Source organism: Mirounga leonina, unplaced genomic scaffold (genome assembly GCF_011800145.1).
Source record: "Mirounga leonina isolate KUSES-001 unplaced genomic scaffold, KU_Mleo_1.0 Mir_166, whole genome shotgun sequence".
NCBI lineage: Eukaryota > Metazoa > Chordata > Mammalia > Carnivora > Phocidae > Mirounga > Mirounga leonina.
Window position 1 is genome coordinate 30,962,250 of NW_023270418.1, and position 21,423 is coordinate 30,983,672.

Here is a 21,423-nt window from a genome sequence, read left to right on the forward strand (position 1 = left end):
GCAGGGAGCCCGATGCGGGACTCGATCCCAGGACTCCAGGATCATGACCTGAGCCGAAGGCAGTCGCTTAACCAACTGAGCCACCCAGGCGCCCAATAAATAAAATCTTAAAAAAAAAAAAAAGAAGAAATGTCTTTGCTCTAAAGGTCATCATAACATCATCATCAACATTGTTCATTTCCTGATTTTGATCATTATACTGTGGCTATGAAAGAAAATGTTCTTATTTTTAGGAAATACACAGTGATATGTTTATGGGTAAAGGTGCAGCATTTCTGCAACTTTCAAACACTCCAGAAAACAATAGAGAGAGAAAGAGCCAACATGGTAAGATCTTAATATCAGGAGTATTGGGGTGAACTGTGTCCAAGGCTCCTTTGTACTATTTTGGCAAGCCTCATGTATTCTGAAATTATTTCAAAATAAAACACTTGAACAACAGAGACAGAAATTCCTACACTACCAAAGGGGGTAAAGCCACACTCCCAGCCTCTTTCCACAAGCTTGCCCCACTCTGCTATCAGTTGATCTCAACCACACCTGTGGTTTTACCTGTCGTTGATTTCAACAACTCAGTTTATCTCTGGAGTCTCTTTTCTGACCTTGGAGATCAGCACCTTCAACCGCCTGCTTGCCCTCTCCCCAGGAATGTCTCGTAGGCCCCTCAAAATCAATATGTGAATGGGGACACATGTACAAAGATGTAATCTGTAACATCAGTACCATAAAGGGGAAGGACAGAGCTTTATAGGAGTAGAGCTTTTGTATGAGATTAAGTTGGTATCAGTTCAAATTATATAGCTTTAACTTTAGGATGCTGTACGTACTGGAAGATGAAAAAGTTCTAGAGATGGTGATGGGTGATGGGCACACAACACTGAATATATTTAATGCCACTGAATTGTACACTCAAAAATGGTTAGAGGGAGCCTGGGTGGCTCGGTCATTTGGGCGTCTGCCTTCGGCTCAGGTCATGATCTCAGGGTCCTGGAATCGAGCCCCACATCAGGCTCCCTGCTCAGCTCCGCGCCTGCTTCTCCCTTCCCCTCCCCTACTTGTGCCCTCTCTCTCGCAAATAAATAAATAAATAAAAATTTAAAAATAATAAACTTTAAAAAAATAAAATAAAATCCCACACCATCTTCCTGCCAACCTCAGACTGAACTCCAAACTCCCCAGCTGGGCTGCCACCTGGTCCAGGCCCTCCTTTCCACATGCTGTGCCCTCCACCTGGATCCCCCACCCCACCCCAAACTGCCAGCTCCACAGGAGGCCTTCCTGAGCTCGGGCTTGTGCCCAGAAAGCCCCTTAGATATTCCTCCTTATAGCGCAGACCCCAGTTGTCTCTGCAGGCGGCAAGTCGGGTGTTCACTGTCGGGGTCTGCTGTGCCTAGAACTGGCCTGGCACACAGTAGGCACACGGGACATATTTGTTCAGTTAACGACTGTCTGTCATCCCTGCCTGAACTGGGCCGAAGCTCCCCGAAGGCAGAGCCTGGGCACCGCCTTGCTCCCAGCGGCGCCCGGCCCGCTCCACTGGAGGGGCACGGAGGCTCTCGGAAGCCACTGCACGAGTCCCCATACCCCACGGGGCGACTCGAGCGAGGCCAGGGCTGGCGTCCACGCAGGTCGGCCCCCAGGGCCCTCGGGCTTGGCACAAGTCGGCACCGGAGCATGAGACAGAGGAGCTGGGACAGGACTCCTGCGAGCTCAGGGAGGTGTCCCTGCTGGGACAGCCCGTAGACCAGGGACTGGGGCCGCCTCACCCTTCTTCAGCAGGGTCCCCAGGACTCGGGAGAGCTCCAGGAGGACGGCCGTGCCACTGCTGGGGTCCACGGCCCCGTGTACCCAGCTGTCCGGTGGTTTCCGTACAGCACATAGCGGTCTGGCGAGAGGAGCAGAGACTCAGAAACCAGGGGGGAGGGAATGTGGGCGGGGCCAGGCAGGCGGGGCGCGGGGGCGTGGTCAGAGGGTCCTCGGGGCGGGGCACGGCCCTAGGGGCTCAGGGAGGCCTGAGGGGGCGCTCACCCGGCTCCACGGCGCCGCGGATGATCCCCAGGACGTTGGAGGAGTTCCGCAGCTCCAGGCGGTTGTGGACACTCACGTTCACCTGGCTTGGGGAGCCAAGGGGGCGACCAGAGTCTTGGCCCTGCCCACTCCCCCTCCCAACCCAATGCAGGGGAAACTGAGGCCCAGAGCGACAAAGGGACACCACCACGTCTCTGGCCCACAGGTAACTGGAGAGCAGAAAGGCCCTCTCCCTCAGCACGCTTCCCTGCCCACCCCCCGCAACGGTTAATCCAAAGACCAAAGCTTTTTGTTGGCTTTTTCCTCTGCCACCTCTCAGACCCCCTGCTCCTCCTCCTTGCTCCCCACCCTGGCCCCAGGCTGGAAGCCCTCCCTCCACTTAAGTTATAGGTGTTTTGTTTTGTTTTGTTTTTTAAAGATTTTGTCAGAGAGAGAGAGCCCAACAGCTGGCAGAGGGAGAAGCCAGCTCCCCACTGAGCGAAGACCCAGGCATCCCTTAAGTTACAGTTTTAAACTAAAGTTTACAGTGTCAGTTGGTGGCCCAGACCCTGTCTCCACCCTTCCTCCATCCCACCCTGAGGACCCTGGGACTCAGTAGAGGCTGGGGGCCCTGGTAACCCCCACTCTACTCTTGGCCAACCTGGAGGAAGGAACGAGGGCAGAGGGAAAGAAGGTGCACAGGCCTAGGGGTTCTCATCTCCTCAGGCAGTGGGCCCTGAGCCCTAGTGCCAACCCTGGACTGCTTCCTGGATGCTCTCCAGAGCCCTCACTAGGACCAAGTCCCCCATCATGCTGGTAGTGTGGATTCCAGCAAAGGAGCTGGAAAAAAGGTGAGAGTCCACAGACCCCCAATGGGGGACCCCAAGTTAGGCCAAGGATTGGGTGTGTTGGATGCTCATGATACCCCAGGCCGGGCCCCTTTGCTGAGAAGACTCCATGAACAATTTTCCAAGAATGTCCCCCCCAAATACCCCTGCACAAGCCAGTCCTCCTGAGAGGCAGGGGGCCCTTGGCCCCCTCCCCTATGTACTTCCCCACCCGTGTTCTGTTTGACCAGCACAGAAATAGTAAATGTCCTCTATTCACCAGAAAAAAAAAAAAAAGAGGAAGCATGCCCCGCTCTTCTAATTCCATTTCTTTTCATGGACTCACTCAGTTAAATACTTATTGGATACTTAGCCTATGCGGGCACTGGGCAGTGACTGGGACAGACACAGCCCTGCCCTTGTGGGACCTCCCTCCCCTGAGCAAGACAAAGCCTGAGGAACTGAGCAAATGCAGGGGTGAAGCAGGGTGGGGAGGACATTAACAGGTCCACCCGTGAGAGGTTACTGGGTGGCAGGTGGGGAGGTTGGTGCTGGCCAGGAATGGCAGGAGTGTGGGGAAGGGTGTTTCAGGCAGATGGAACAGCAAGTGCGGAGGTCTTGGTTTGGGAATGAGCTTGGCGTGTTCAAGGAAGGAGATGGCTAGAGCATGGAGGTCAGAGGTGAAGTGGGGGTGAAGCTCTGCAGGGCCTTGTGGGCCATGCAGCTGTTTCATTAGCTTCCCCGAAGACAGGACAGATATTCTGGAGTCAGGGGAAGGTTGGGAGAGAGAAGAAAGGGAAAGGCTAGGCCTTGAGGTGGGCAGGGAAGCGTAACAAGGGAAGAGGAGAGGAGCCTTGAGAAGAAGGGCCCCACCTCACCTGTCTGCTGGGAAGTCACCATCAGACCGGAAGCCAGGCCCCAACCTGTAGTCACAACCCAGTGCTCCCTGCCAGGCAGCCGGGGCCACAGTTCCCTGGAGGTTACTGGGGAGGAGGTGAAGGGTGTGGGGATTGAAGGTTGGGGCCACTGGAGGGTGGGCCGGGGACCCCAGGGGCACCAGAGCTTACCAGAGAAGGATTTTTGCATCATCGAAGCCAATGGGTTGAGTGGGAATTGGAGGAAATCCAGGGGCAGCATCAGGGTCCAGGAGGAAAGAAGAGGGATTGGCTGGAAGGTAGGGAGTCAGGGGATCCCCAAAATACTCAAAGTAGGAGCCTTGCTCCACCCCAGACGGAGGCAAGTGCCAGGAGTTTGGGAAGGTCGCATTGGCGGAGCTCAGCCCGTCGTTGATGTCTGCGGGGTCTGCGTATACCAACACCCCAGCGACCCCGTACTTGGCAGCGTTCACAGCCTGTGGGAGGTAGATGAGGCTGTGTTTAGGGCAAGGGGGAGGCGGGCTCAGGTCCTGTTCCCCGCTTCCTTCCTCGCTCTGGAAGATCTGTCTTCCCACGGGCAAGAGGATGTTTGCACCAACCTTTACTGCAACGCTGTGGAGGTAGCAAAAGACCGTGGGGCATAGGCAGGCTGGTGCTTAGCAGTGCGGTGGGTACAAAACGGGGGCATCGAGCCATGGCCCGCCGGGTGGCTGCTCAGGGGAGCATGGGCAATGTGGCCCTGTTCACAGGAGCCAACAGGTGGGAGCGGCCTGAGTGTCCACCAGCAGGAGTGGACGAGCCAGCGTGCCCCGCATGCGAGAGAATATTGCTCAGCCTTCAAAAGTGCTGACGCTCTACACAGCACCGGGGGCCTTGAAAACGTGATGCTCAGTGAGGAAGCCAGACACAAAAAGACAGCAGTGCGTGATTCCTTAACTTATGTGAGGTTTCTAGAACAAGCGAATTCATATGTTTCTAGAAAGTGGGCGAGAGGTTACTGGGAGCTGGGAGGAAGTGGGGAGGGGAGGTGTGAGTGTTTATTTATTTATTTAAAAGATTTTATTTATTTATTTGAGAGAGAGAATGAGAGACAGCACGAGAGGGAAGAGGGTCAGAGGGAGAAGCAGACCCCCAGCTGAGCAGGGAGTCCGATGTGGGACTCGATCCCGGGACTCCAGGATCATGACCTGAGCCGAAGGCAGTCGCCCAACCAACTGAGCCACCCAGGCGCCCAGGTGTGAGTGTTTAATGGGCACAGAGTTTCATTTGGAATGACCAAGAGTCCTGGGAATGGATAGTGGTGATGGTTGCCCAGAATTGTAAAGGTACCTGAGGCCCCTGCATTAAACACTTAAGATTTATTTTATAATTAGATTATTTTCATTTTATGCTGGTATATTTTAGCACCATAAAAACAAAACAGTACCTCAAAAAAAGAAAAAGAACAAGGACACAATTTATGTACCAATTGAGAATAATCCCCAGGATGTATTAAGGTGAAAAAAAGCACAGCTTGAAACAGTGGATATAGTATGCTGCTTTTATAGAAAAAAAAGGGGAAATAAAAATATATATTCGGGGGCGCCTAGGTGGCTCAGTCATTAAGCGTCTGCCTTCGGCTCAGGTCGTGATCCCAGGGTCCTGGGATCGAGCCCCGCATCCGGCTCCCTGCTCAGCGGGAAACCTGCTTCTCCCTCTCCCGCTCCCCCTGCTTGTGTTCCCTCTCTCGCTGTGTCTCTCTCTGTCAAATAAATAAATAGATCTTAATATATACATATATATATATATATATATTCATATGCACCTCTCCCAAAAGGAACTGTGGGTAGATCTCCCATAAACTAAAAAAAAAAAAAAAAAGTGGTTTCCTCTTTGAAGGATGGCATTACAGGAGAATTTTTCCACTCTAAACTTTTTTTTTTAAACTGGAAATTCTATAATCTATATAACTCCACCATGCCTCTTCCCTCTTTTCTTTTCTTTTTTTTTTCCCCCAGCTCTTATTATGGGCACTTCTTTCAAACACAGATAACATAAAATTTACTGCCATCTTCACTTTATAGCACGGAGTTCAGCAGGATGAAGGACATGCAGTTATTACCCTGCTGTCACCACCACCCACTGAATTCTTCATCTCGCCAATCTGAAACTCTGTAGTCACGAAACACTCATCCCTCTTCCCTTCTCTCACTCTATACCTTTTTAAATTAAAATAAAAGAAAACAAACCCACATTTTTAAAAACCACAGACTTTGACATACTTAGAATTTTTAGTTGAAAAGATGCGGGCTGGGAGGGAGGCAACAGGAGGGATTTAAGTTGAATTATTCAGAAGAACTACTTCGCAGGAGAACTTAGACTCTGGAATAGCAAAGTTGAACATTTTGCCTGATCCACTTACTTCCTAAGGCTCAGAGGGGTGAGGGGAGGCATCCAGGGTCACACAGCACATCATGAGTGGTAATGGTGAGGGAACAGAAGGCAAGCCGAGGACAAAGCGGAAGCTGACACCCTACCCCCCCCCCCCCACTTTGGGATATATGTGACATTCCTCAGGCACTCCTGGCTGCCCTAAAGGGAAAACGAATGGTTAACTGATAGAGATCACAGTCCTGCAGGACAGGAGTCTCCCTCAGTTTACAAACGGCCTAGTGGTTTATGAGGAAGAAGCTTTCTTATCAATAACCTAACTTCCAGAGACCCATAACTTCGTTTCCTGAAGCCCTAACATGACCCACCCCTCCATAAAATTAAGGGAGGCTGAGGTGGAAGGAAATGTAAATAAAACTGAATTTCTTTTGAACCTGAAGCCCATTGACAAGGACTTGTGATAGGAGAAATGTAACATTCCTCCAGGAAACTCCCAACTGTCTTCATGTTAGTGCCTATTAGAGGGAAAAACAACCTTGGCTTGACAATAACCACGCCTCCAGTATCCTGAGAGTCTTTAGCATATGACAGTCCTTCTGGACACCCCCTTTGTCCTCACCTCCCCAACTCCTGAGTATATAATCAGCCACTCCTCAAGACCACAGGGCAGCAGCTCTTTCTGCCCCCGGGTCCTGTCCCCGTGCTTTAATAAGCCACCATTTTGCACCAAGGACACCTCAAGAATTCTTTCTTGGTTGTCGGCTCCAGACTCCACCCCACTGAACCTCACCTATATTCTAGAACTGCATCAATAGTACAAATGTAGCTCACCTCTTCTGCCCCAGCCCAGGGCTCGGTGCACCACCCAGCACTGCTCGGTCCCCTCCCTGCCTCCTGTCCGCGGCTGGTCCCCACCCCACCCAGCCCACCCAGGTCCCTGCCCTGGGGGCTGCTGCTCACCTTGGCCCTGCGGCCTGCACCCCCGTAGCGGGTCAGTGCAATGGTGCCTTCCAGTTTGATGCCCTGAGTCTGTAGATTCGTAAAGTCTTCTTCCGTTCCCCTGTTGGCATAGACGAGGAGGCCCTGGTCCCAACAGGAGGTGATCCTCAGAGCCAGGCCCAGGAAAGGGGGGGTGAGGAAAGGAGAGCGAGGCTACGTGGCAGGGTGATGGAGTTGGGTTCGATTTTCCCACCTCACCCAGAGCTTGTAAGCTTCCCCAGGAACAGAGTCACCCCTGGTTTCTCTGTGTCCAGGACCCTGAAGCAGGCCTGGTCTTGAGTAGGGGCCATTAGTGTTTGCAGAATGACTAGGTGAGGGGCGAAAGGAGTAGCAATGGAGTATGGCGGGAGGACCCCTGGGCCAGGAAGGAGAAGCTGGGGTGGAGCCGGAGGGAACTGGGCCGTGGCGGCGGGGCGGCAGGGAGGGGACGGTCCAGGCCCACCTGGGGGGTCCCCGGGGGAGCGTAGGCCGCATATGGTGGTACCACGTCGGGCCCCGCCTGCTCCCCAGTCAGGTTCTGTTCACTCTGGCGGCAGGAAAAGAGGACCCTCCCGGTGGGACTCACTGTGGAGGGGAGGAGGTGTCAGGGCTGGGCCTGGCAGCTCCCCGCCACGGGCATCCCCCGACCTGAGCGGCTCCTCACCGACGGTCACGAGGTTGGGCCGCTCCTGGCCGGGGAAGGACAGCAGCACTTGGTAGGCGGGGGCCTCAGCCGAGTCCAGGCCCGACTCCGGGTCCTTCCAGCGCTGCAGCAGGACCTGCACAAGGGCCTCATCTCGGGGGCTGGAGGCCAGGTGAGGCTCCTTGGAGAGTTCTCTGTAGGGTGCGCGGACGGATGGCCAGGCGCGCGGTTAGGGAGGTGTCTCTGGCAAACAGGAGGGGAGGGTAGACGGCCCTCTCACCTGAGGTTCTCCCGGATCCTGCTGGCATCCAGATGTTGCATGACGGTCTCAAGGATCTCCAGATCCAGGTCCTGGGAGATGCTGGGGGCTGGGACATCGGCCTCTTTGGGGATGGCAAAGTGGCCCAGGATGATCCCCAGCCCCAAGAGGGCAGCGGCCCCCACCGCCCCCCCAAGCACCTTCACCCACTGCATCCTGTGGAGTCTTGGCAGGCTGGGGTCACTCCTTATAGATGGGTGTCGGGTCTAGTTAACCATTACCCTGTGGGTGGCCCTGCCCTTTGGCCCCCAGCTGGCAAGGAGAGTCAGGGAGCATCCTGCAGGAAGGGCCAGGAGCGTTCACAGCCACCTCGATTTCTGCATCAGTCACCTGGAAGGGACCCCCCAGGGGTATCAAGTCCACAGAGGCACACTGAGGCCCAGACAGGGACAAGGTCTCAGCCAGATCTCCCAGTAAAACAGAGGCCAAGCCCGAATGGGAACTCAGAGCCCCTGTTAGAGCAAGACTGCCAACTCCCTGCCAACCCCACCTCTGTCTCTTCAGTGTCATTTGTAGTACATTTTTAAAAAGATTTTATTTGAGAGAGAGAGAATGAGCAGGGAGAGAGGGAGAGGGAGAAGCAGACTCCCTGCTGAGCAGGGAGCTCCTTGCAGGGCTCGATCCCAGGGCCCCTGGACCATGACCCGAGCCGAAGGCAGGCCCTTAACCCACTGAGCCACCCGGGCACCCCTCCTCAGTGTCATTTGATTTCCAGCCCTGGCTGCTGGAGCAGGTTTTGAGTTCAAATGCCATCCTTGCTGGACATAGGCTGTGTGACCTTGGGCAGTTCACTTAGCCTCTCTGAACCTGTTTTCTCAGCTGTAAAATGGGGATAATAGACCTATTTCACAAAATTGATGCTGTTTCCATTAAAGAAGTCCACATCTATTGAAATATCTAATCAGGGTCTGGCACATAGTGGGAGCTCAGTAAATTTTAGCCACTCCTGCTTCATCTGGATCCCTAAAATGCAAGCTTGGGGTTAAAGGAAGAAAGGGGATCCAGAAGAATGCTCTGTATGTATCCTGCAGGGGACCCAGCTTATGGGAGGACATGGAACTCTTAGAGAGGGAGGCCGTTCTAGAGGTCAGAGACAGGGAAGCCCATTCTTCCTTGGCAAGGTGACTTCCTCCTCCTTTCCCTGACCTTATCTGGAATCCATTCATCTGTTCATTCATCCTTCTACCTATTTATCCACCCACCCTCCTATCCACCCAACCACCTACTCTTCCATCCATCCATTCATCGATCTATCAGTTCATCTATTCATCCATCTATCCACCCAGCTATCTACCCACCCATCCATCTATCCATTCGTTTATTCACTCCTTCACTAATACCTGCAAGCTTCATTCATTCATTTGGCTCTGTAAGACCCATGCTAGGCCCTGAGGAGGAAAAGGTACACAGATCCAAGTCCTGGGAGACCCAGGGATTCAAGTCTAGCAGGGAGACAGGCGGCTTTTGGCTACCTTGTGATAAGTGCCCCTATAAAGGGAGGACCAGTGTGTTTCCAGTGGGGAGGATGAGGAATTCTGTCTAAGAGGGAACATTTGAGGGGATCTTCCAAGGTTGAGAAGGCATTCAGCACGCAGAGAAGGAGAGGGGCAGACGGTCCACGCAAATGGCCCAGCACGTGCACAGGGAGAGGGAGAGGAAGACACCAAATACTCAGTACAAGTACTGAGCCTCTTCCAGGCCTCAGGGAGCCAGGCAGGGTTGGGGAGGTCCCTGGGGCTGTGACTCCTCCTACCCCCCCCCCCCCCCCCCCCCCCCCCCCCCCCCCCCCGGGCCTTGGCCCCCCCACGCTGCAGCCACTGATTGTCCCAAAGATGCCTGAAGAGCTGGGGGAGCTAGGCTGTGGTACACTGTGGGTGTGTGTGTGTGTGTGTGCGCGCTCACGCACGCGCGCGATTCCACGGCCCACTCTCAGAGCAGCCCCCTTCCTGCTCACAACCCTGTCTCATGGGCACCACCTGCCCCTCACCCTCCCATGTCCATCTCCCCATGTGCTGCTGGTCGGGAGGATCTGCATGTTCGCATGGGAGGACTACAGACGGGGTCTAGCGTGATCCGTGACTTCAGGGAGGCACACCAGGAAGCCACAGCTTTTGGCCTGGTGATTATCAGTACTCGGGATATGACCTTGGATCTTATCGGAAGCGCATCTGTGCAGGGAGCACATGCATTCCTGAGGACACAGGAGGGAGGCAGGCAGTGGGAGGGACATCAAGATCGGCTGATAAGCTGAAGAATGGACGCGGTAATGACACCATGAGGCCCCAGCCCCATGTCCTACACCACCCGCACCCGGAAGGATTTAGCCCCTTGAACACGGGCTGTTCCAGACAGGATACGTGGACAAGAGTGTGACATCTGTGCGTGACATCTGAGAACTCCAGCTCAGGCTGTTGGGGTCAGCTGGTGTCTACACTGCTGTAGGCACTGGACAGAAGCCTGGTCAATTTTCCTTTCCCCATCTTGGCCCGGTGGGTGGTGTGGCCCCTCCCTGAACATTATTTTTTTAAGACAGTGTCATAGCATTATAAGTCAAAGCCAAGGTCTGGAGCACAGGGAGGGGAGGGTTGGGGTTTGTACCCTACTACAAAACCCTAGGGCCGGGATATGCCTTCATCCTGAGATTCCAAACACCCAAAGTACAGGGAAGAGCTGGTTGGCAACATGACTCAAGATAGTTTTTTCCCCAAATTCCTAGAACAAGTAAACTTGAGCTTCCTTTGTCACTTAAAAAAAAAAATTCCCCTTTTTTGGTAGGAAAGAAAAGAATGAAAAGGCACATAGGGATTTAAAAAGAAACACAAAGAATCGAGTCAGAAGAGATATTATAAATGTTAGGTTGATTTAGAAGAGTTGCTCTGGGCAGTTAACAGTTTGTTTACTCTGAGGAGCGTCTAACTCTGAACCTATTGCACGTGGCAGTTAGAAGTCGTTGTGGAGGGGCGCCTGGGTGGCTCAGTTGGTTGAGCGACTGCCTTCGGCTCAGGTCATGATCCTGGAGTCCCGGGATCAAGTCCCGCATCGGGCTCCCTGCTCGGCAGGGAGTCTGCTTCTCCCTCTGACCCTCCTCCCTCTCATGCTCTCTGTCTCTCATTCTCTCTGTCTCAAATAAATAAATAAATAAATAAAATCTTAAAAAAAAAAAAAAAAAGAAGTCGTTGTGGCAAGAGAAAACCACGGCTGGCCTGCGGCTGCCAACATAAACATAAAAACAGCCAGACACCATAGGGAAGGGGTAGGGATGAAGGTGGGGTTTGCTTTTTATTATAAAAGAAAAAGTAACTCCTCAGAAATCTTAACAGAGGAAAGGCTAATCTCACACCCAGAGACTAGACACCAGGACAAAATGGCAAATGTTCTGACTCCAGGGCTGTCCCCATCTCCTCACAGAGCAGAGATGGGAAGGGGACAGTTGAAGCAAACAAGTAATTCTGCAAAGACAAAGGCTCAGAAACCTTATAGATAGGATTAAAATCTAAACTTCTCTTTTGCTTTTTAAAAAATGTTAATATATGAAAAGGCCTGCCTGCATTAGTGACATGCTAGAAAATAATCCCAAGAGCCCCTTACCAGTACCACACTCAAGTTGACCAGCCAACTCTTCTTTCTAAACCTCGGTGTGTACATGTGTGTCTTTTAAACCAAAGCCATAGGACGCCTGGGTGGCTCAGTCAGTTAAGTGTCTGCCTTGGGCTCAGGTCAGGATCCCGAGGTCCTGGGATCGAGCCCCGCATTGGGCTCCCTGCTCCGCGGGAGGCCTGCTTCTCCCTCTCCCACTCCCCCTGCTTGTGTTGCCTCTCTCGCTGTGTCTCTCTCTGTCAAATAAATAAATAAAATCTTAAAAAAAAAAAAAAGAGCTTTTTCTTCTAAGATAGGTCAATCCATCCCTATGCTGCGCTTGTCTTCAGGTGAGGGCCATTTCACCCCAGGGCAGGGAAGGACTGCACCAGGAGGATGAGGGAGGGGGGCATTTTCCTGCTTGGTTCTCTCCTAAGTCTCACTTTTTTTTTTTTTTTAAGATTTTATTATTTATTTGACAGGGAGAGAGAGCACAAGTAGACAGAGGGAGAGGGAGAAGCAGGCTCCCTACTGAGCAGAAAGCCCAATGTGGGGCTCCTAAGTCTCACTTTTCATGGAAAGTTGGTTATAACCTTACATGAAGGGGAACTTCCCACCAAGAGGGGAAATCCTAACCTGACCCCAGAGTAGTAACCCCACCCCAACACTCAGCTACCTTGAAGAAAGAGCCCTCCTCCTCCCTTCACAAACTGTGCTCTGTCTGGGGAGCTACGCCTATTGGACAAACACGCCTGATTAAATGGGAGCAGTGGTTATGTCTCCCCACCCCCTCCCCACAAATGTATCAGACGGCTTCAGTGACAGGGGAGCAAAGGGAGGGATGTAAAAAGATTAAGAACTTGACCCCTCTGGGGCGCCTGGGTGGCTCAGTTGGTTGGGCGACTGCCTTCGGCTCAGGTCATGATCCTGGAGTCCCGGGATCGAGTCCCACATCGGGCTCCTTGCTCTCATGCTCTCTCTCTCTCTAATAAATAAATAAATCTTAATATTTAAAAAAAAAAAAAAAAAGAACTTGACCCCTCTATCCTGGCCGAAGAAAGCAAGAGATATTACCTGGGCATGAGGAATAAAAAAAGATCTTGATATTCCGCCCTTTGAGTTATAGCTATTAGGACAGTTGAGAGAGGGGCAAACATGGAGGCAGGATGGAGAACGAGGAAGGGTTTGATGGCTGCAAGTCTAGTCCACTTCGTTTTTGTATGGGAAATGTTTGTCGCCAGTTCCGCTGAGAAGACATGCGTGGATGAGGGCTTCTGTCACCGGAAAGGGGTCACAGTTGGCAGAGGGATGCCAGTCTCCAAGGTAACCCTTCTTCTCCTGGCTGACAGGCCGGGGAATGCGGATGCTGGCCCCACAGTTGGCCATGCAGGCGGAAAAGTCGCTGATGTTGGACGTTTCATGGAATCCAGTTAGGCGCCGGGCGGTATCCAAGCCCCCTTCGGGATCGTAGGCTGGGATATACTGCTGCTCCTTGCTCAGTTCCTCGGTGGATTCCTCAGTGTACTTCCGACCATTCTCCTCTCGCATGACCTTGGTGCTGAAGTGTGGCCGGCTGCACCATCCCAGGTCCCGGCAATGGGCTCAGGATCAAAGGTTGCTATCACTCCAAAGTCTTCACATACACGAGGCAAGATGAAATGGGCCACCCAGAGATGATCTCCCATGTCAATGCCCTCACGGGGTCCTGTCTGGACTTCCCACTGGGTGGCCATGACCTCAGCATTTGTCCCAGCGATCTTTTTTTTTTTTAAAGATTTTATTTATTTATTTGACAGAGAGAGAGACAGCGAGAGAGGGAACACAAGCAGGGGGAGTGGGAGAGGGAGAAGCAGGCTCCCCGCGTAGCATGGAGCCCGATGCGGGGCTCGATCCCAGTGGGATCATGACCTGAGCCGAAGGCAGACGCTTAACGACTGAGCCACCCAGGCGCCCCTGTCCCAGCGATCTTGATGCCGGCATCCAAGCAGGCCCAGTAGAGAGCCCCCGAGATACCCCTGCCTCAGGCTTCGTCTGCTCGCATGTCACAGTGGTAGGGACCTTCGGGCCCTCCCTAAACATGTTGGATTGTGGTGTTGATGGAAACCACTTAAGGTAGCAAACGCATCTCCTTTTCTTTTCCCACCTCGCTCCTCGGTCCCACTGATAGCAAGAGTTCTCAGGTCCCTCCAGGACTCCCGATTCCGTGGTGCCAGTTCTTCCCACTTTCCTGCTCCTCCGTCCAGCCCAGCCCCTTGCAAAGCCTCTCCACCCCCCCGTCCCCCAGTTCTCTCTGCCTTGGCCACCTTCACTGGGGAAAAAACCTGACTCTCCGCCCACCTGCACCTGTACCCCTGACCCTGAATGTGCCTGCAGAATCACATGACCTCACTGGTCTTGCTTTAAATGTATGATCCCAAACCTCAAGCCGGCCCTCAGCACTGCCCGTCCCACTGTCTTTCCCTGGTCCCGGCCTGCTCACTCTTCCTCGCTCCTGGAGGGCAAGTTCACCGTCACTCTGCTGCTCAGGCTTCCTGGAACACTGTTCCCCCAGCCATCCTCGGGGCTCCTCCCTCAGGTCCTCCCTGAGACCTTCCCTGCTGCTCCACCTAAGCTGCGTTCCTTCACCTCCCTCAGGCTTCCTCCTCCCTCTCTCTTTCCAGGTTTCTTCATCGCATCTGTCCCCATGTGACTTACCCCTTGTTTCTCGTCTCCCCTCCTCGGATGGAGGTCCTACTGGGGTAGGGGTCTTTGTTTCATTCGCCACTGGATCCCCAGAGCCCAGGACAGAGCCTGGCACACGGAAGCACTCAGCAAATGCCTGTCAGATGGATGAGAACGGACTTGAACCAGCACAGCTCCCCAACACCGGGCATTCACGCTCCAGCTGTCTGGGATTTAAGGAGTGTCGAGGCAACCTCAAGGGATACAAAAGGTGGGCTCAGAACCCCGGGGAAACAGACCCCACCTGAATGAGCCCCAGCGGGACTGCTGAGCCAGCCATGGGGGGGGGGGGCGCATAACACGAATGCCCTCCTGAGGTGGTAATGCGGGATCTAACAGTCCTCTGGAGCCGGATGTTTCCAGAAGATGATGCCCCGGGATAGAGGGTGATGCTGCTGGGCTGCAGGGTCGGGCCCCCCTCTCAGGCAGGGAGAGCAGCCCCTTTAGGCTGGGCAGGCTGTGGGAGCCTGCGGGGTGGCCTACCCACCCTGCTTCCACAGGGCCTCTGAGGCCGGGGTGGGGGCATGGGTAGACCCACTGGAAGTCGGCTAATGGCCAACACTCACTGGCATGCTGACCACTCACCAAGCCCGCACCAGGTCACTAGTCCTCCGAAGGGCCTCTGAGGTGGGCACCGTGTTACAGAGAGAGAAGCACACGCGGTTGGTTACTCAGTCGAGGTTGCACCGGCTGGCACCAGGCGCAGGAGGAGGGCCCCCTGTCCACAAAGCTGCACCACCTCTCAGTGTCGGAGGCGGGGGGAGAGGCAGTCCGGTCTGACCCTCACGAGAGACCCGGGATCAGGGGGACACAGGAGGCTGATTTGCTGACCGGGCTTCAGTGTCTTGATGACAGAGAGGCACCACTTGGGACCGACGCCGTAGCGTGCTATGACTAGCAGCTCTGGGGGAGGGGTGTGTGTGTGTGTCTCTCTGTGTGTGTGTGTGTGTGTGTGTGTGAGAAAAGACCTGGCAGCACCCTGGGGCCCCCACCACTTTGCTGTGGGACCTCCCCTTGACAGGGCCTTCCTGACGGGGAAGCAGGCCTGGGGAATGCTCTGTCCCCAGGACTGGCTACAGGGCCTGAGCTCGGGGCAGCAAGATGCTGGGGCCTCTGGGGCATCTGTCAGCAGGTCTGGGCTTTAGAGACAAAAGGGAAGAGACTCCGTTTCCTGCAGTATTCATGTGGCCACATGTGCTTGCTCTCCTAGGCAGAGATGAAGCAGGCTTAAATGGGACCACAGGGACGAATGTGCCTTGTTGGTAGAAGTCCTTCAGCGAGGGGCGCCTGGGTGGCTCAGATGGTTGAGCGTCTGCCTTCGGCTCGGGTCATGATCCTGGGGTCCTGGGATTGAGCCCCACATTGGGCTCCTAGCTCGGCGGGGAGTCTGCTTCTCCCTCTCCCTCTGCCTCCCCCCTGCTCATGCTCTCTCTGTATCTCTCTGTTTCAAATGAATAAATAAAATCTTAAAAAAAAAAGAAAAAAAAGAAGTCCTCCAATGGGCCCATTGATTTAACCCTTTCACTATCGGTCCGACGATCCCCCCTCAGTCTGAGGATCAGCTGATTCCCTTCGAGAAAATGGCAAGATGGCCCTTTGTAACAGCTGGGCCCCTCTGGTGGAGAACTGGTCTGGAAGCGGGAGGTGGGGACTCCGGGAGCCAGGCCGGGAGGGTGGAGTCCTGCCCGTCGGGGCTGCTGAATCCGCCCTCAGCTCTGCTCAGCCTGAAGGGACGACCAAATCAAACCTTCACCAGTTGAATGTGTTGGTAGTTTTTGGTCCAGGCAGGATGGCACCAGGTCTAGTGGAAGTCCAACTGGGTCCAAAGAGGAGCCGCAAGCCTGAATTTCCAACCTCTTGTCCCCTGCACTGGGTGTGAGGGCAGAAAGATGGCCACTGTCCTTTCTGTGTCCGACTGGGGGATTTCTGCCCAGGACATAGTAGTACCCTTAGGGACATGGGGCTTTGAAAAAAATCGTTCCATAGGATATTGACCAATTTTTATCTAATTTAGCAATCTTATTTCAGGATTCCTTCTGTTTTCTCCTATGTTGATTTCTTATATCCTCCTTTAAACTGGTTCTGTCATCTTGCTGTCACCATCATCTTCCTCACAAAACTGAAGCATGCTCCCTGTGTAATTGTATGGGAATTCTCTCTCCCCCAACCTCTCTCTTCCTCTCTCTGCTTCAGCTGGGAACTCAGGCAGCCAGCTGCTGCCCAGGGCGGGAAGAGTCCCATTGGGGAAGGGCATGAGGCCTCGGGAGTGTCAGGTGTTAGGTGTTGGACCCTTGGGGAGCTCCCACTAGCAGTCCCCACCCCTGCCCTTGACTTGACTTACCAAGGGGAAGAGATTTATCCAAAGTCCCAAGGCAGCTAGTGGCTCTTACCGCCCCTCCCTAGTCTCTTCCTGCCCTTTGGAGTTAGACCAGGGGCCTCCCTCCTTGGGGGAGAGGGGTGTGGCCCCCTTCCAGTCCCACCCCAGTGCTTATCACTGGGACGCTGCCCTTGAGGCTGACACCAACCAGGGACCAAGCTCATTTTGGGGTTGGTGACCTCCCACGCTACCTGACTTCCCGGGCCCACAAACATGCGGCAAGTGGCGGCTCAGCTCTGAAGTTTATTACTGTGACCTGGAGAGGAGCTGCTGCCCTGGCCTCCCGGGGAAGTGTCTAGTCTCCAGCCTTGGGCCCAGCCACAGCTGACAGTGTCTGTGGGTGGTGGGAGCCCCAGGCTACAGGATGGCTACAGGATGAACACTGCTGCCTTCTGGGAGCTGGGCTGCTACAGGCACAGGGAGCTGGGGGAGCAGCTGGGGAAGGCGTGCCCTTCCTCCCCACAGGCCACAGTGGGGCTGCCTGTGCGCCTGGAACAGCGCCACCCCCTGGGTGGCCTAGGCATCCTCGGAAAAGGCCTGGGCATCCTCGGAGAAGGCCTGGCCATCCTCCGGGAAGGCCTGCGCATCCTCGGAAAAGGCCTGGGCATCCTCGTGGAAGGCCTGGGCATCATCGGGGAAGGCCTGGGCATCCTCCTGGACAGCATGGGCTCCCTCCGCGACAGCCTTCACCTCCTCCTGGAGGGCCTTTGCTTCCTTCCTTAGGCTCTCATATGACAAGGTGGGCTGGAACAAAGGGTTGCAGGGCCCAGAGGTGGGTACCGACCCCAGGCAGGACTGTTGGAGGCCCCCTCACTGGGCTGGGAGGCAGGGAGGAGGAGGCACCACAAAGAAAGGGGGTCCTGGGCTGAGGGCCTTACCAGGTTTTGCAGCTTCTCCCCCAGGGCCCGGTTGTCTGCTTGGATGGTGCTCAGTGACTCCCAAAGTCTAGAATTAAAAGAGACCCCTTCAGCCCCCAGGCTCTTGTCCTAAGCAGCTTCCTCCAGGCCCAACACACAACTCCTGCTTGAGCTGCGTGACCTGGAGCAGCCACCTGGGAACAGGGTTTTATTGGAGCCCAGTCTCGTGGGGGCAAAGCCACAGCGGGGGAGGGAACTGTTCTTCCCAAGTGACTGGCAGCAGGAGACCCAGACAGAGATGACGTGTGTTTTTGCTCTTCTTTAGCAAGAGAAGGGCAGGCCACTCTAGTGTGCGGGCTAGCCATCCCACGCTGTTGGGCTGCAGTGGGGACCGTGACAAAATTCTGTGTGGTTCCAGGCTAGCAAGAGGGTCAAGCCTGGAACCAGCCCTGCCTAAGTGCTCTGGGTATGAACGAAAGTGCTGACCACTCAGATCCACGTGCAGCCCCGAGGGACTCTGTCATGCTGCTCCACCCCCTAACCTCTGGCTCCAGGCAGATCTCTGACCCTGGCATCACCACAGGGGCCAGTGACCATGGCATGACACAGACCCAAACTCCAGAGCCTGACATCCAGAGACCAGACCCCACCCCCCACCCCTGCGGCTCCACAGACCAAACTACCCCATCAGGTTCTCAGACAATTAAAAGGGGCGGGTCCCTTACAGGCGGCCTATAGACTGCTTGCAGACCAGGTGTGTGGGCACGCAGTCCACTGATGGGAAAGAGCGGTGGCCCCCAAGCCTGTGGGGCAGGTCCCGACCACACGGGAGGACACTGATGCTTGGGAGGGAAGGGACCTGATGGCCAGTGAAGGCGTCATTCAGAGCAGAACGGTGAGAAGGCAAGGGAAGGAGGAAAGGAGGAGGGCCAAGGAAAAGTGCACACCCACGGCCATCAAGCCCCAGGCCCTGACCTCAGTGGGGCAAAGCCCTGTCACCCTATCTGCCCCAACCTGCCCCGGCCCAGCTCACCTCATGCAATCATTCTGCAAATGGCTGATTTCCTTTGCGGTCCGCTGGGGCCCCCAGTCTTCCGTGTCCAGGAACCGGCACTCTTGGATCTCTAAGTCCCTGGAACGAGTGCACAGGGAGGGTTGGACCAGAGAGTCTAGAGGTTGGGGGAGGGTGGGGTGGGCAGCATGGGGGGTGGGGTGGGGGAGGCAGCCCAAGGCCCAGGGCCTGTCCATGGGTCTCCCCTCTGCCCACCCCAGGCTGAGTCCTGGCCCAGGTCTGAATTTTAGCAGAGAGAAGCCCCCTCTGCCCCCCTCCCCTGCAGCCTTACTCTTCAGGGTCTTTGGACTCAGTGGGCTCCGCTGTGCTCAGGAGGGTGAACAGGAAGGTCACGGTGGGTTCCGGTTGCAAGTCCAGCTCTTGCTTTGAAGAAGACGGCTTTGGCAGAGAAGGTGCCGTGGTGACGGCACAGCATGAGGCTGGCAGCCCAGGACATGCCACCCTTCCTGCCACCCCTGCTCTCTGCCTTGGGAAGCCCTGGGGCTTCCTGTCACCTCTAAGCCTGGCTCCCTGGAGACTTGAGGGTCTTCTGGCTTCGGCTTCTCAGCAGGCTTCACCACGGGCTTAGAGTAGACTTTTCGTCTGCCCCTGGGAGACTGAAGGAGACGGAAGCCCATTTGGGGGGCCATGTCCACCATCCTGCCAGTTGCCCCTTGCCAGCCCTGTCTGGTTTTCCTGGGGCAGCCTCCAGTCTGGAGAGCCTCCACCACCAGCTGTCCAGCAAACCAGACCCCTCAAAATTAGGGTTACCACATTTAGCAACCAAAACACAAGGACACATGGTTCGATCTGAATTTCAGACGAAAACCAAGCACTTTTAAAAGTATAAGCATATGCCATGCAATGTTTAGGACATACTTATTCTAAAAAAATGATTCATTATTTGTCTGAAATTCAAATTTCACTAGGTGGCCCATATGTTATCTGACAACATGCTAATACTGACAATATTTCATGAACTGAATCCCAGCAGATGCAAGTTATTGGGTGTGGGGGCACGAGGGGCACCTGTTGAAAGGAATCCTATACGAGCTTATAAAAAAGTAGAGAATCCCTCCCATTTTTGGTGTAGAAATTATCAACTGGACACGGAGAAGCAAATAGTGTGGCACTCAAGCCCCTGTTATGAACACCCTTGTTTGTAACCCCCTTGGTATTCCACTGTCCCTGAACAAGGGTCTACTCAGACCCGCCAGGAACCTCACTTCCCAACACCAGCCCGAACTTACCCCACCTCCAAGCTCTTGCCCATGCTGTTCTCCTCTTTCCTGCTCCCTCCCAGCTCCACAATCTGAACTGGACCCGCTCTTTTCTCTGCTGAGCAAATGCACCTCCCTGGGACCCCCTTGGACAGGTTCACAGGGGAGCCAGAGCTGGGCTGAGCCTGAGGATGCTTCTGTCTCTACAAGGCGGTGTTAGATGTCCCCCCGAGCAGACTTGAAATAGCAGCTTCTCCCCAAGGGACAGAAAGTCTCAAGTCAATAGATGGAATCGTCACCATTTTTCACTTCCAGATTTTTCCGAATCTTGTACATCTGCGGGCCTAGCGATGGAGGACAATGCAATCAGATGGCAAATAGTGACCTCAGATGTGTCCTTCACACCGAGCTCCATCTGGGCTTTTGACAGGCCCATGGGTTCCGGCAGGGATTCCATGTCATGTGCTCTCTGCAGTACATCGAGCCTTTCCAGATGGCCTAATATATTGTAATTTTTGTCCACATGATGGTAACAGGATCTTGGTGGCCAGAAATGCCCTGGGGGGGAAGCGGGGGCTGCCCAACTCTGGGGACTCACTGAGCTCCAAGGTGATACCAATGCTCACGTCACTAGGTTTGACTTGTCCCAGGGGGAAGCTGGCAACATGTAATAAGATCTACGAAAACTAACCAGGACCTTGCTCCTGGTAACATCACTTTGGTAACTAGTCCTAAAAACACGACTCCATGGGAAATAAAAATAATTTACACGGAGGCCCATTTACACCAAGAAGAAAAACTGGAAGCAGCCTAAAGGGCCCAAATATAAGAAAAGGTCAGTAAACAATAGCATGAACATGATCAAACACAGTTCACTCTGCAGTTAATGGTTCCCAGGAAAGGCTGGCTGACCAAGTGCTGTCTGGGGGACACGCCCCGGCAGGGTCCTGAGAATACACAGACAGGTGATGGTGACCCTGTTCTGCCCAGCAGCTCCCGGGGCCAGGGGAGGCCCCAGGTTCTCAGGTGGCCCCAGCGCAGGGAGATGTGCCCTAACTGAAGCCGGTACAGACAGCCCTGGCCACGAAAGAAGGGAGCCACACATTCAGCTTAGTGCTCCAGACTCCACCGTGAAGGTGCTGCTTGAGCATCAAGAAGTGGGGGATCTTGGCAAGAGGAGAGCAATCCAAAGGAGGGAGCAGTTTGGGGCAGGCCAGTGCTGAGGGCACTCTAGCTGGAACATAGTGTGAGGGGCCTGGGCTGTGGCCCCAGGTGACAAGGCATGGGAGACCTTTGTGTGTTTCTGTGTGGGTTGTTTGGGCCGTAACTGGGATGAGGAGATACTGGGGGCAGGAAGCCGAAGGTCTCGGGAATGGAGAGAGGCAAGCACAAGCTGCTCCATGTGACAAGTGTCTACATGGCAAATATCAGGGAACATGTGCAGGAGACGCGGTTACACCACAAAAGGAAGCCTCACGACGGTCTGTGCCAATATTTCTTCAAGACGCTGCTTTCCATTCTTTTGGGTGTTAACACCCAGAAGTGGAATTGTATCGAAGGGTTTTGAGCAAGGGAGAAACAGGATATTGTTTCTTCTGGGAA

The 21,423-nt window shown here is 54.3% G+C and overlaps 2 protein-coding genes and 1 pseudogene across 2 annotated transcripts in view; all 3 read right to left on the reverse strand.

The window, feature by feature from the left end:
• NAALADL1 (N-acetylated alpha-linked acidic dipeptidase like 1) overlaps positions 1-8,174 on the reverse strand; it is a 12,931-nt gene extending 4,757 nt beyond the window's left edge. The window contains 9 exon segments of the mRNA XM_035013185.1: positions 1,767-1,859; positions 1,862-1,885; positions 2,029-2,114; positions 3,713-3,817; positions 3,902-4,185; positions 7,040-7,162; positions 7,521-7,642; positions 7,722-7,894; positions 7,981-8,174. Of these exon segments, the coding sequence (XP_034869076.1) occupies positions 1,767-1,859; positions 1,862-1,885; positions 2,029-2,114; positions 3,713-3,817; positions 3,902-4,185; positions 7,040-7,162; positions 7,521-7,642; positions 7,722-7,894; positions 7,981-8,174 (1,204 nt within the window).
• Positions 8,175-12,795: 4,621 nt separating this feature from the next.
• Positions 12,796-14,888, reverse strand: LOC118016320 (annotated as a pseudogene).
• A 2,321-nt stretch (positions 14,889-17,209) lies between these two features.
• On the reverse strand, positions 17,210-19,260 carry LOC118016321. The gene is made up of 5 exons (XM_035013753.1): positions 19,117-19,260; positions 18,894-19,000; positions 18,584-18,682; positions 17,572-17,638; positions 17,210-17,437 (listed from the first exon to the last, which is right to left on the reverse strand). Exons 1-5 carry the CDS (start codon positions 19,258-19,260, stop codon positions 17,210-17,212), a joined length of 645 nt encoding a protein of 214 aa, XP_034869644.1.
• Positions 19,261-21,423: the final 2,163 nt, after the last annotated feature.

Excerpts from the sequence above, each read along its gene's own strand:
- LOC118016321 (XM_035013753.1), bottom strand. The coding sequence starts at position 19,260 with ATGGTGGACATGGCCCCCCAAATGGGCTTCCGTCTCCTTCAGTCTCCC. Across the intron at positions 19,001-19,116 it reads CCAGGGAGCCAGGCTTAGAG|CCGTCTTCTTCAAAGCAAGA; the intron begins GTGACAGGAAGC and ends TCTCTGCCAAAG. Across the intron at positions 17,438-17,571 it reads GGGAGAAGCTGCAAAACCTG|CCCACCTTGTCATATGAGAG; the intron begins GTAAGGCCCTCA and ends CCTTTGTTCCAG.